General features: G+C 41.0%; 1 protein-coding gene across 4 annotated transcripts in view; it reads right to left on the reverse strand.

The window, feature by feature from the left end:
* The window catches only part of ANO3 (anoctamin 3), a 230,818-nt gene that overhangs the window by 91,991 nt on the left and 124,928 nt on the right, over window positions 1–13,899 (reverse strand). For all 4 annotated transcript variants that reach the window (XM_083428089.1, XM_083428088.1, XM_083428090.1 and 1 more), the window contains exons 2-4: window positions 8,909–9,115; window positions 8,704–8,775; window positions 1,245–1,381 (exon numbers count right to left, since the gene is read on the reverse strand). In XM_083428089.1, coding sequence (XP_083284215.1) covers window positions 1,245–1,381; window positions 8,704–8,775; window positions 8,909–9,115 — 416 coding nt within the window. The remainder of the gene's footprint in view (window positions 1–1,244; window positions 1,382–8,703; window positions 8,776–8,908; window positions 9,116–13,899) is intronic.

Here is a 13,899-nt window from a genome sequence, read left to right on the forward strand (position 1 = left end):
AACTTTGCAGGTGATCCTGCAGCCAATCAGATCAGTGATACCTGCCCACACTTTGATGAGGTCCAGGAAGTAAGGGACCACTATGCATGGCAAGGAGACAAACAGGAGAAAGAGGGTAAGAGGAGAGACTTCAGTCCTCTCACCATCCACAGCTATCCCCTTCCTCCTGATAGCTTAGCACATGCTGAGCCTCTCACCATCCGACAAGCCAGGTCCAGCAGCTGAGAACAGGGCTCCCTACTAGCAAAATGGGGCTTTCCTCCTTCCCCAAATCTGCTCTGTAGGCTCAGAAGAACCCCAAGAACAGCACGCAGAGGGGGAAAGGGGGGTTTCCATCTGGCAAGCATAAATACTTGTGCCGACAGAATAATCAGAAGAGCTTGACACTGAATTCCTTCCCTAGTTTTTCAGGCATATGGAATTTGGGTGTTCCACTCACACACTTTCTTTCTTCACTTTAGCATAATTACCTAATACACTTTCAAATTTGACACAATCCTCAAATGGCAACCATTGACATATGGTTCTAAATGCACCATAAACCTTCCAACAGACATGAATTCAATTTTCCCCATGCAATCTTTGCATACATAAACTGAAGGTATTTGAAAATGGAAGGATCCATTGCTATAGCCATGCATGTTATCATTTAGGGACTTGTGCTTAATATCAGCTTGCCATATTTTGTTACAATACAGATGATCCTTTATCTTAGAGGACCTTTTATTAATGGAATGGATTTTATGTCAGATTGATATCACAGGTGAAGAATTGGTTGCCTCAGGTAAGCAGATAGTGTTACTTCTAAACCAGGAAACTGTGTAACCTCAAAGTTGACTCATATATGTGTGATGTACAATCCATCACATCTTCTGGCCATGGGTCACTGACTAAACAAATCAAGATTATCTGTACCATGTAAAATCCTTGTCCCTTCTGTCTGTCTGTCCTTTCATTAAGTAGCCCTGAAAATCTTAAACTGAGAAGACACTAAACAATTATTGCACTGGTGAGAACACGACAACATCACATGGACTAATCCTAGCTCTTTAATTTAATCTATTCTGACATTTCATACTTGGAAGACTTCTCTTAGACTTTATCATCCTCATAGCTCTAGTATTACATTACAGTGGTCAATCCGTTTGTCTGTAATGGACCAACCTAATGCATGTTTAAAAGTGAACCATCCCGATAGCAGAAATAACAATACATTGCAAAAACCATATCCTATAATTCATTACCTTCAATGATGACTTAGTCCGAGTCTCTGGTTTCTGTCTCGTAGGCGTATTTTTAATAAGCAGAGACTGATCTGTACGAGAATCATAATTCCCATGTTCTGAATCATCTGTATATGTGTCTTTTTCTCTTCCTATGTCTGAGAGGGGAAAAAATACCAAAAACAGATGGACTCATTTGATATGACTATGGAGACATTCTAGAAAAGCTACAAGAACAATTCCCATAATGATCCACCTTTCATTTCTCTGCCACATGTTCCCATCACCTTCCAGTGCCCTATTTGTAATGAAAAATCCAAAATTTACCATAAGCATTTTTTCTTTGCTTAGTTCTGAAGAGCTTTCAGAAGGGGAAGGGGTGAAGCATGGGGAGTTCAGTGTAGCATGGGCAACAGGAGCACTGAATTGGCTCTGCTGCCATACTAGCACTGCACTGAGCCTCACCCCTTGCCCTCTCAGAAAATGGCAACTATGCTCAGATTGGGAAGCCAGGCACATAACACCACCCTGCTTGCTCTCCCTGCTGAATGCTGCTGAACAACTGGAGGATTCACATTCCATTCTCCACTCAGAGATGAATAATTCTCAGGTGTTCTGGCCATCAAATGAAGCCAAGAATGGGGGAACATCTTCAATAGCTATAGAAATTTTAAGGAGCTGCTTTGTTTTGTGCTTTGCTTTTTCAGCAAAGCACAGTGCTTGCAGGCCACAAAAGTAATAGACAATGAGCAAAGCCAAACATTGATTTTTTGGGGGAGAGTACTACAAACACTTTCTAAAAGCACGGTCAACACTTTTTGTCCGCTATTATTGCAATGCTTTGCCTGCCAGTGCTTACAATAATGTATACAAAACTAAAAATATCTCACACAGGATTTCTTCAGGTTTTTTTGTTTGTTTTACTACAGTATTCACATTTCTTCTGATATTCACTACAAGAGACTATTATTTTTTAATAGCACCTTTGCAGATAATAGTACATTGTGGTAAAAATGGGGGTGCAATCTTCCATTATGGCATTTTGCAATTCATGCAGCTCTGATTTCAAATTTGGTGACCGGGATGGTAGTTTCCCAGTTTTCTCCAAAGCTAAATATTTGGGAGACAACTTAGGGTGTAATGGCATGCACATTTACTTGGGAATGAAACCCACTGAACTCAGCATTAATACATCTGAGTAAATATGCAAAAGGAAGAAGTGAAAAATCATATTTTTGCTTTAAAATCATGATTTTTAATTCAAAAATAGTTTGAAAACATAATAGGCATGATCTAGCCAAATTTAAGCTCTCCAGAGCCAGATCTAACATGTGCAAAAGAAGCATTACTCAGAAACAAGTAGGGATAAGGGTGAAATTTATTCACTACACACTTAATTTGCACTCCCTACAGCAATATGCAGATTGAAACATGGCTCTTTCAAATTTTGCAGTTCTCTGAATTTTGTGGTGGAGTTCTCCAACCAAAATTTGTGTACAAAAAAGCATATATGAAGGGAAAGCGTATACAGTGGGTTACATTCTGGAGATAGTGCATAAAGCCAAAATTGTGCATAGTAAAAATACATTGGGTCTAATGGTGGGTGATAATAATAATAATAATAATAATAATAATAATAATAATAGAATTTATATGCCACCCTATACCTTGAGGTCTTAGGACGGTTTACAGAATAAAATCATAATATAAAGCCATAAAATACATAATCAAAACAAAAACTACCCAATAACCCCCCCCAAAACCCCTCACCTTTTAAAAGGCCAAAGGGTCCCCCCAGGTACCTGCTCCCTTTTTGCCACCTTATTTTTAAAAAAAAAATTGTTGCCAAACACATAAAGCTGAATGCACTCAAGTTAATACGTATAAATTTTGAGTTACTTGTACACAGCCTGGATATATACAGAAATGCATTATTCTGTGGAAATTGCTTGTAAAAGAAGACAAAGAAAGGACTGGCAGAAATGCACAGAGAATGCATATACTTTTCCATGCAGACTTAAAAAAATGTTCATAAACTGATGTAGACCTGGAGCAAACTAAACTTAAGATCCAGTTGGGGGGGGGGGAGGGAGGGAGGGAGGGAAAGGGAAAGGGAAAGGGAAAGAGAGAGAGAGAGAGAGAGAGAGAGAGAGATTGATTGACAACCAAGCCCTATTGGTTTTGATGGGTTGTTTTCAGACGATGCCTCAGATCCCAACAGCAGCTTTTCATGGGTCCCAAATCTCCCACCTCCTCTTTTCCCAGTATCATATGATTAGGAACTCTGAATCCAAGCCAACATTTCTTAGGCCCTTGTTTTGTTAAGCAGCTGAACTACCATGTAATCTTTAGGGAAGTGAAACCCTTATCCCACTCTTAGAGATGATTTGAAATTCCCCACCCTTATCCTTAGCGAGCTTTGAATTTTTTTATGACTAATAAATGTGATGATTAAGCTGCAGAGATGAAAGCTGCCTTTACAAGCAGCCTTGTGCATATACAAACACACACATTATTTGGGAGTAGATTTGTGAATCATGTAAGTTTCATCTTCAGACCATTCATTAAGCCAGTCTTCTAAGAAGACACCCTGGAATGATTACTTAATTCACATAGAATTCCAACGGCAGAATGGAATTTTTCACTAGGCTAGTTTCATCATTATCCTAGCGAAATAATGTATTGATTCTAAGTACTGGAACATCATCGTAAAGATACAAGATCAGCACAGCTCTTTGTGGTGGACGGCAGGTTGAGGGCAGTAGTAGCCATTAATTTTCACACCTTCTGCGTCTTTGCTGTTTGGAAAAGTAATTTGATTTCCACTGAGTCCCTTATTTCAATTACTCTTTCATGAATTAATTGTGTCTTAGATGACCACACACAACACAACACTTCACTCCATCCAAATGATGCAGTATCATCATCTATAATTTAGTTTAACTTAGTACATAAGTAATATTTCATGACCAAGGTGAAATATTGAAGACGACAGTTTTTTTTTTTATTTTTTGGAGTACCCAAATTCAAACTCACCGGCTGGCATGCAAGAGAACATGGCAGGCTATTAATATGCATGTGACACAGATGCTGGCAACTTCAGAATCCTAAAAATAGCACTAATGATCTCTGTGCCAAAGAGCTGGGAGTCCCTGAATCTACTAAAGGAATATATTCTACAATCTAGGATATTACAGTGGCAAGGAAGTTCTCAGATTCTATTGCAGAAGTTTCTGGTGTGCATTAAACCCATATTCATGGATGAATCTCACTGATTCTTATTTACCAATTTTCAGACAAATTATGTTCTAGAAATAGCAGAACTTATAATCTCATCAGGAAACTAGCATTCCTATTTTGTTGGCTAAAGACTCTCCTCCCCAGAGGGGAGGGGAGTGGTTGTGGACGGGAGCTCCGACCCCGCCCACGCAGGGGCGGGAGCCCCTGCTCCTTCCGGCTCACCTGGCCGGCGCCGCACGCCCAGGAGGCGGCTCCCACCTGGAGCCGCCCGTAGAGGGGGCGGGCCTGACCTTGGAATATATGCTGGCGCCGGCCCCCTCCTCGGCCTCTTTGGCGGCGAGCCTTTTCGGCTCGGGTGGCGGTTAGGCATTGGATTTGGGTGTTATGCTGTGTGGGAAGGCTAGGTGTGGCCATCGCCTACGCCTTCGATTTGGGTATTCCGTTAAAGGAATCCGGCGGTCGTGTATTCTGTCCGATGCCTGCTTGGCTGGAGGCCATGGCACGACCCCGGTGACATCAGGGGTGAGCCTATAGTTGGATAGGCATCAACTGGCTCCGTCTACCCTACTGATGATTCAACCCCTCTGCTGTGGTCATCCAATGCCTAAGCCAATACCTTTGCATTGCAGTAACCAATAAAGTTGTGGCCTTTTCCTTGCCCATAAACCTTATACCACGCGTCCTTGTGTGTTTATTTCCACCTCATGGGGGTTGGGGGTCCTCGAACCACAATGTAGATATAACAAACTCCCAACTTGATTAGAATGGCCTCACATACTCTCACCCAGTTCTCCCTGGTTTGTAATAACTGTGGGATTCATATCCGCTTTAAATCCTGGTTACAAAATCTAATTATCTAATTACAGGCCTGGTAAATATTCTTAATGCTGATGTATTGCACATATAATGCTGTAGTTACAACAATTTGTGGAAGGCATGGCAGAATTCACTGGGAGTAGAGAAGGGAGCATTCAAATCCACAGCACATTTTTTAACTCTCAGTCATGGAGCAGTTACATTTGCACCATTCCAGTGATCCTGGAGCCAACAAAAAAGGAATTTGAAAATTAAATTATAGCATATACAAAAAAGCATTACTGCTTGGGATGCAAAGATTACTATCTCTTAAAACTAAAAAGAAAGAAAGAGATCCACTAAAAGTAGTTCACATGGATTCTGAACATCAAATAGTAAAGCAAACATTGATTTCCTTTAATTACTCGGCTTCCTTTGATGATTTCAGCTGTGTCATCTTTAAAAACCAAAGCACCGATTCTTCACAGATTTTATCTATGCACAGCCATTCCCCTAAGAAAAGCTTGTTTAGTGCCTCCTATGCTCATGCACATGGTCAACATTTTAAACACAGTTTTACTAAGCTTTTTTTGCAATTTATTTGAAATCTCAAGGTGGCATGTAGGTTAATTAATATGCTGACTCTACAGATTACTCCACAAACTGATTGATGTGTTGGGAGTGTTTCCATTGCGTGTCTAAAAGTAAACCGTGTTTTCTCTTATTAAAGAGGGAACATGCTTTATGTCTTTGTGCATAAAACTTCTTCTCTGTGAAACTTCTGCCATATATAAATTTCAGCACTTGTATAATGGAAAGTAACCACATTCAAAACAGAGGTCTGGATCCAGACTGTCTATTCCATGAACAGAAAGTCTCCTTCCAGTTGCAGAAAGATTGCAATCTGGTGAAACCTTCTAATGAATGAATGGGGTGGTGACTTTTGCCAGTTTCCCCTTCCCCTGCATAGCTGCAGTTTACAGAACATCAAGGGTAGCCCAGTGTAGACTGCTATAATATACTGTGGCTTGAACAAACCCCCATTTCTGTATGAGACATAATGGGAAGCTCCTTTTTGTTACAAACCACAGAACCTTTAAACTTTGTCTCATCATGTGCAAACCAGGAAAGAAAAGTTTACAAGTAGCACATTCTTTCAGTGCAGCACATAATTATGCCTTTGCAACCTGCGAGTCAAATCAACTGCAGACCACCAGATATGCCTGCAGCTTGCCATATGCCTCCAGTCTGCGTTGCTGGCCTGGGGCTGCAAAACTTGGATCCCCAAATATCTTGTTGGCTACGATAGGTGGCTGGAAAGCGGCATTCATCTTGCTGGATTACAGATTTTTCAGACCAAATCTGAATCATTTTATCAATGATGAACCGTATCGTTCCAGAACTGAATCTTTAGCCACTGCTTCCCTGCAATAGGATTCCCCACCCATCAGATTATATCAACATATTTTTTTTGCCCATACACGTCCAAACCATGAGACAAGGTTGTTATCCACACTCATTCAGAGCACCTTGTCGTTCTAAACATGGCAATTACATCTTATTGAATTGTTGGCTCGAGGTTCAGCTGGAATATGGCCTTTTGCACTAATGGCTTTAGTGGCCGTGGTTCCTTGCCTTCTTTAGTACACAGCTGTACCGTTTCCCCTTTTATTTGTCCTTCCTAGGAGCTTCATGATTAAATATTTATCTCACACACTTAATTCAGATCCATCTTTTAATATCCTCCTGGGGCAGTTCGTAGTAGATCACTGAAGAAATGAAAGTCATTAATCACAGGGGTTATGTAAGCCCCGTCAGCATTCCAAGAGTGACTGCAGTCATGTCGTCCTGACTTTTTTATGCAACACCTCCGTGGCCAGAGGGTTTCACAAGAAGAACAAGCCCCATTTAATAGGTCTTGTGATAATGGAAATGTTGTGGATCAGAGGCTACAGCTTAAAAACAAAAAAGACCTCTATACAAAGTCTGAAGCTGCAATTTTAAGTACAGGCACCCTCGTGCTGATCCATGTTCTACTCATTTGTGACCATGAATATGCACAGCACCAGAAAATCATTAAATGATTCAATTCATACCCAAAAATAGCAAGAGAGCTCTGGGCAGACTTTGAGGCTCATGAGGGGACCCTACCTGGAGCCTGAAGAAGACATCAATGAGGACACAGGAAGCCCCAAAGAGACACAGTGGGGCTTTGCACTGCTCAGCCTCTCCACCTAACAGCTGATATGTGGGGTAGCACAGCAGCAGCAATCCCTTTCCAATGAATCCTCCAGCCTCCCGCCAGCCCCAGAGCTTCAATTCTAGTTGTGGGTATTATTAGATACAGCATTTCTTGGTATGGATTGAAGAGAGAGCAGCAAGGAGGGTGTTTAAAGGGTGTCTAGAGGGTAATCCCAATTTTATGTAATTTCACTTATGTGCACGGGCCCCCGGAACGTAACAAGCACATAAGTGGGGAGACGCCTGTATGCTTAGGACAGAATTACACACAATGGATTAACTTTGTTGATCCAACCTTCACATTTTCTGTTCTTAACCTAAATATGTACGACCTAAGTGAGAGATCACATCACATCAAAATGTATGCATCTACTAAAATGAAGGAGGGGACCCTCCATTTTAGCAGGGGATTGTGGTGCAAACTTGCTCCTGAATCTGAAAGGGGGTTGCATAGAATCTTGCCAAGCTCAGCAAGATTTAACCCCCACTCATCAGCTGATGAGAGGGGCATAAATTCTGCTCAGCTTGGTTGCATACTACTGATCTCTGCTGGGAGCAAACAGCCAACACAAAGTTTAATCCCACTTTCCCACTCATCAGATGTCATCACATGATTGACAGGTGGGGAGCCCCACTCACATGTCAAATTTGGCCCAAGAGGCAGATCCTCATATACATCCGGTCCATGGGTATAGAAAGGTTCCCCACCCCTACCATACAGATTTGCATAGAATCACCTTACTGAATCAGGAAGAGGTTTTATTGGAATCCTGCAGAATTCAGGAAGATTTAAGCTACACTCATCAGCTGGTGAGCGATGGTTAAATCCTGCTCAAATTGGTTGTACACTACTGTGGGAACTGGCAAGAACAGCCAATGCAGGATTTAACTCCATCCTTGTATTCATCAGATGATGTCATGAATGACATCAGCTAATGGGGTTTATGGACGTGAATGTGGTTGGGGGAAAACATGAGTCAACTTGCTTGGCCTGTGCTCTAGAGGCCCTCCACCCCTGGCCTACCTAGTTGAATTACCAGAGAAGAATTAAAGGCCAACACACAGGAATTTCAACTGCTGCTTTAAAATGAATCTTTCAGAAGTTAAGAATTTTGACATTTCAGCTCTAGGTTGTCCAAAGTGGAAGGAAAGGGGGATTATTTTGAACAATCACAATAGAATATAACTGAGCAGGGCAACTCACCTAAGAACGGATCGCTGTATTCTGTATTAGATAATTTGAGTAAATTGTTTTCCAAGGTTTCCATCACTTTAGCTGAAAGGCATAATAAACATTTTACATTCAGGTCACTGTTTATATCACACAGCCCCGTTCCTTTTGTTTGCTACGTTCAGAATGCATCACAGATGTGGAAGAATGCCAGTGGCCTCTGTGTGCCAGAGCTCACCTCGTTCTGACACTACATCGACGGTAGCGGTTGATGTCCCTGCCGTCCCTAGCTGAGGTTGAGGCTGCACTCGATTTGGCTGCAGGAATGAGGAATGCTTGCTGAGGCTGTGCGGGTGTGTTTGGCTCTGAGCAAGGCATGGCAAGGATCTCCGGGATGGCTTCAATGGGGGCTCTTTCACATTCTCGCTCTTGCTAGTGTTCATGCCTGAAACAAAAGATAGAACCGTTAAGGAAATATTAGTCAATTTCTGTCAACAGCTGGAAGGGAATTTGAACCTGCACTGCAAAAGTCATTTTTACAGCAATAATCTTGACAGTTTTATGTACAGTTTTTTTTTAAAAAAAACAATCTGCAAATGTGTTGGAATCTTTTAACAGCACAAACAGAGAGACAGTAAACATGTGGGCTACTGGTTACTTTCAAAATAAAGAGAGTTTTTACACTCAGTGGCTTGCACCCAATTTCTGCTAACATAAAGCAGGGAGTTTGATATTCTTCAACACCTCCTACCCACTTAAGAGGCCTGCCTGCTCCCTGTAAAGCAGTTTTTGAGAGTTGGCGTGTAACTCGACAAACAGAATTGGAGAAGGTGTAGAGGTCAGTGGTCTGCTGAGTGGGGAGGTTTCATTATGCCTTTACTTATGCAAACAGATCAACTTTCAGTTATGACAATACTGCCACTGGGTACATCATAATATGTTTTAAAACTGATAATTGCTTACAGGCATGCAAGTAATACTTCCCAAGCTACGCCTCTGTTGTAGAAGTGACTCCAAAGATGCAACAACAGAACTAGGCATATTTAGAAATCCAAGTAAAAATACAAATTGATGAGTGAAATTGTAAAACCTATGTATGCACAACCTTTGAAGATGATGAGGATTTTCATTCTGCTCTTCCTCTGAAAGATGCCCAGGCCAGCCATACACCAGAGCATAGAACATTACAAAAATGTAAACTAACATTACAGTTCTGCCATGAATAACAGCAATTTTGAAGGCTGCTATAAACCTACTGAAGACAGAAGTGCCTGGTGTGCTCCATGGGGTCACGAAGAGTTGGCCACGACTAAATGGCTAAACAACAACAAATAAACCTACTGCTCTTCAAGTATCAAATGTGTTTTGGCCCCCACTTGATCATGAATCCAAATTCAGATACCCCCGCCCCAAAGCTGTAATGTTCAGATCAGTGTGATACAGTACATATGCAGAAGAACTACTCAAAGGCACTGCAAGTAATACACATAACTACTCAAAGGAGTTGATATGCCAAGGCACAGCAGGTCATAGGGCTACTTAAGGGAAGCCCTTGATCCAACAAGGACACACACTCTGCAATTGTGTTATAAAGGGATGGAGTAGTCAAGGCAAGAGATTCTGCTCCTCAACAAGCAACCTAGCACTCCACCTAGAGGGCTGAACTAGTCAAAAGTTGTGCATAAGTACTCCTTTGCATAGATGTCAGCTGGGCCTCCAATGACACCTAAAATCAAGTAGCTACATACCTGTTCTTTCAAGGCAAGTACCAGCCTTTCTAGCACTGATTGTTCCCCTAATTCAGAGTCCCCTAAGTCAGAGATTGGATGACCACCTGTCAAGGATTCTTTAGTTGAGATTCCTGCATTGCATGGGGTTGGGCTAGATGACCCTTAGGGTTTTTTCCAACTCTATGATTCTATGAAATAAAGCACAGTGTGTCATCACCTTGAAGTGGACTGTAGTCAATTAATGAAATTTTTATTGGTCTTTGTGGTGCCACAAAACATGCTACTTTTGTTGCAAGGGATTAACTTGGCTACTCCTAGCAGTTCTTGAATCCACTTTGTATCTACTAATGCTGTCAACTTTGTCAGGTGTGAGCATAACTTTGCTGATCACTTTATGGCATTGTTAAGATATTACATCCTCTGATTTCCACACACAGAGACCTCTTGCTCTTTGTAGTAGCCTAGTGTGAATGGAGATAGAAACAGGACTCTGTAATGCCCTTTGGTGATTCCTCCATGCACTGTTACTGTGACCGTATGGAGTAGGAACATAGCCAAAATGTTAAGGAGTTTAATCTTGCTGAACAGCCATTCAACCCTCCGATAAAATATTGGAGCAGTAAGCATTAAAGGATGCTTTAAAATGATGTCTAAGACCATCTTGGTAATCTTTCTTAAACCAATGTTTGAAAAAGCCAGTAAAAGGGTTTTTTTAGTAATAATAATTATGTGTTACTCTTATGGGTATTTTCTGTATAGCCTCCTGCTTTTCTAAGAAGAATCACTACCACAGACAGCAATTAGGTAAACTTATGTATCCTTAAAAATGAAGCTCAAAAGGGTTATCTTTCCCAGTAGTAGTAGTACCGGTAGTTTCCAAAATGTAAAGCTTGCTGTAGCTTTCTTTTATTTCCCAAAACATCGAAGTAGAAGAGCACCAGATTATTTGTGATTTTTGTGTTGACTACTGAACAAAGACTTGGCTCTTGAGATGTGAGAGTGAAGTTCCTGACACATGATTGGGCCTTTCCTCTCCATTACAGGCTACCCTGAATTCCAGAAGGCGAACCCTCCAGACTGACAGTCAGAGGCCCAGGCTAAAGTGGAGGGGTTGCTCACCAGATGTTGCTGGACTCCAACTTCCAGTAGCCCCAAGCAGCATTGTCAATGGTCAGAGAGGATGGGAATTGTAGTCCAGCAAGATAGGGAGAGCCACAGGTCAACCACACCTGCTGTAAAGGGAGGAGGGACTCAGGACATTGGGATTGCCACTTTGAGCTAGTGGAATTTCCTTCTCCTTCTGCAAGTGTCTCTTTGGAGCTAAGCCAATGTACTCTTCCACCACTTACATAAGGACCACAACGCACATTATTGGTCATCTTTTATACATTTGAGGATATGCTCCTTACAACAGGAGATAAGGCAGCTCCCTGCCCCAGATGTTGATTTAGGTAAGCTTATGCAGACAAAAAGACCAATCTTTTCCAGCAGTCTCAATTTCCACTTTCCAAAACATAACCCTTGCTATGTTTACTCCCCCCCCTTTTATTTACTGAAATATCAAAGTAGAAGAGTGTCAGGTGATGTGTGGCTATTGCATTTACTCTATAAACATAGATTTAAAAACAACAACCCAGAATGGACTACAAATCTAACCAAACAAATCTAACCAAATTGTCAGATGGCTTTGTGCCACCCCAGTTAATAGTAATTTATTTCCTGAAACACTAAAATCATATTTCCGCACAAGTTGCCAGCATAAGTAGCAATCGTTTTAGGGAATGGCAAGCTAAAAGTATTATGAGTGCACATTGAAGACATTTGGAAGGACATTGGGAAGTATTAAAGAGGGGGGGGGCAGTTACTGAGCAAGGTGCATTTTCAATTATTTTTTTAAGTATCCAGAGTACAGACCTGCAGGCTTTCTCGTTTATGAAGTAATTAACACTTCAAAGCAAAAACATTGTGCTTCCCTGGTGAAAACAACAACACAGAGATAACTAAGTTTGCCTTTATATATTCTTGCTTCTGTTATACCTAGGATCTGAATTTCGTCATTATAGCCCAAAGAAAGAAACAAGCTGCAGATGAAAACATGATGAAATCTAGAGACTGAATGAGGTTCCACTTTCAGAGAACAGACATGTATTTGTAAAATTTAAGTCAAGATGTGTAAGACATCTCTGATGCCATCACAAGAGAAAAAGAAAAGGAAATTCAAGAGGTATAGAGAAATAAGGGAAGGCGGGTTCATTTAAGCCTTTTCCTGCTTACATTTTTTTCCATGCCCAACTGTCTCCTTAAACCACTTTTTGTCTTGTGAGGTTAAAAAAAGGGGGTGTGGTTCCATATAATATAATTAGCTGACATAGCTGGCATGTAATATAATATATTTTACAAGTATGAAATCAATTCTCAATGTAAAATATACAATAACAAGAGCATTAAATCATTCTTAATAGGATCACGAATATATTCAGAATTCCAGGATAAAAAGCAGGGCAGTTAAAACAGGTAACACAATCTTGTTAGAAATTCAAGTTCGTATATTTTGTTGGACCAAACAGGATTACCTTCACTTCCACATTCTGGTTCCTTATTTAATGCTTTAGTTCAGTGACTTAAAATTTGCCATTGCATTCTATACAGTGATGCAAACGTTATTGTGTGCTATCAAGTGTAGGCATGGTGATTTTGATAGTGAAGGGACAAACTCCTGGTCAGACTTCTTGAAAATGGGCTTGGAAAATGAATGGATTTCTGCAAATTAAAAAAATAATTAAATAGCTCAATTTCTCCTGGGTGACAAGTCAACCCAAATTAATGCTTCCCACATGCAAAATAAGCATACCACCAAGGACACGATGGGGCCTGAGCCCTTATCCTGAGTGAGTCTGGAGACTCACTGTTCTCACACCCACCCAGCAGCCTCCTTCCACACACACCTTTACCTGGTTTGTGGTTGTGGAGGCAGTGTGATAAAGCATGGGAGCGAAGTCATTTGTCTCTTCCTTCCCCATCTGATTCTTCGTAGAGTGGACTTGACTTCTCTTGCTCAGATTAAAATCCAAGCCAGAGAAGAGGAGTTTGGGGGTTGTAACACTTGCCTTATGTTTCAGGGGGAGCTGTTTCATCATGTCCTTGGACAGATCCAGCTCTATTTCCTTGTCTCAGGGGCATTTTTGTGGGAACTGGTTCTTGGGGTTACAACAAAAGAGTAGGAAATGCACCCGTAGTTTCATATGTACACCGTGCTATTTACTAGATTTTAGTGTGATTTTTAGGAATCTTTTGCAAGCCACTGTGGCCACCTCTTGGGGTTATTAAATGAGCTATAGGAATTCTAAATAAATAAATAACCAAGCACCAAAACTAGGAATTGCCATCAAGTTAAATTTTAGAAATTTAATTTGTCTTTGATTTGTGCAGAGCGAGTGGAAGAAACACTATTTTGCTTCCTGAAGAACTTCCTTGTGCAAAATGTGCACATTTGTAAATA

This window comes from Podarcis tiliguerta (assembly GCF_965153285.1).
Source record: "Podarcis tiliguerta genome assembly, chromosome: 1".
NCBI lineage: Eukaryota > Metazoa > Chordata > Lepidosauria > Squamata > Lacertidae > Podarcis > Podarcis tiliguerta.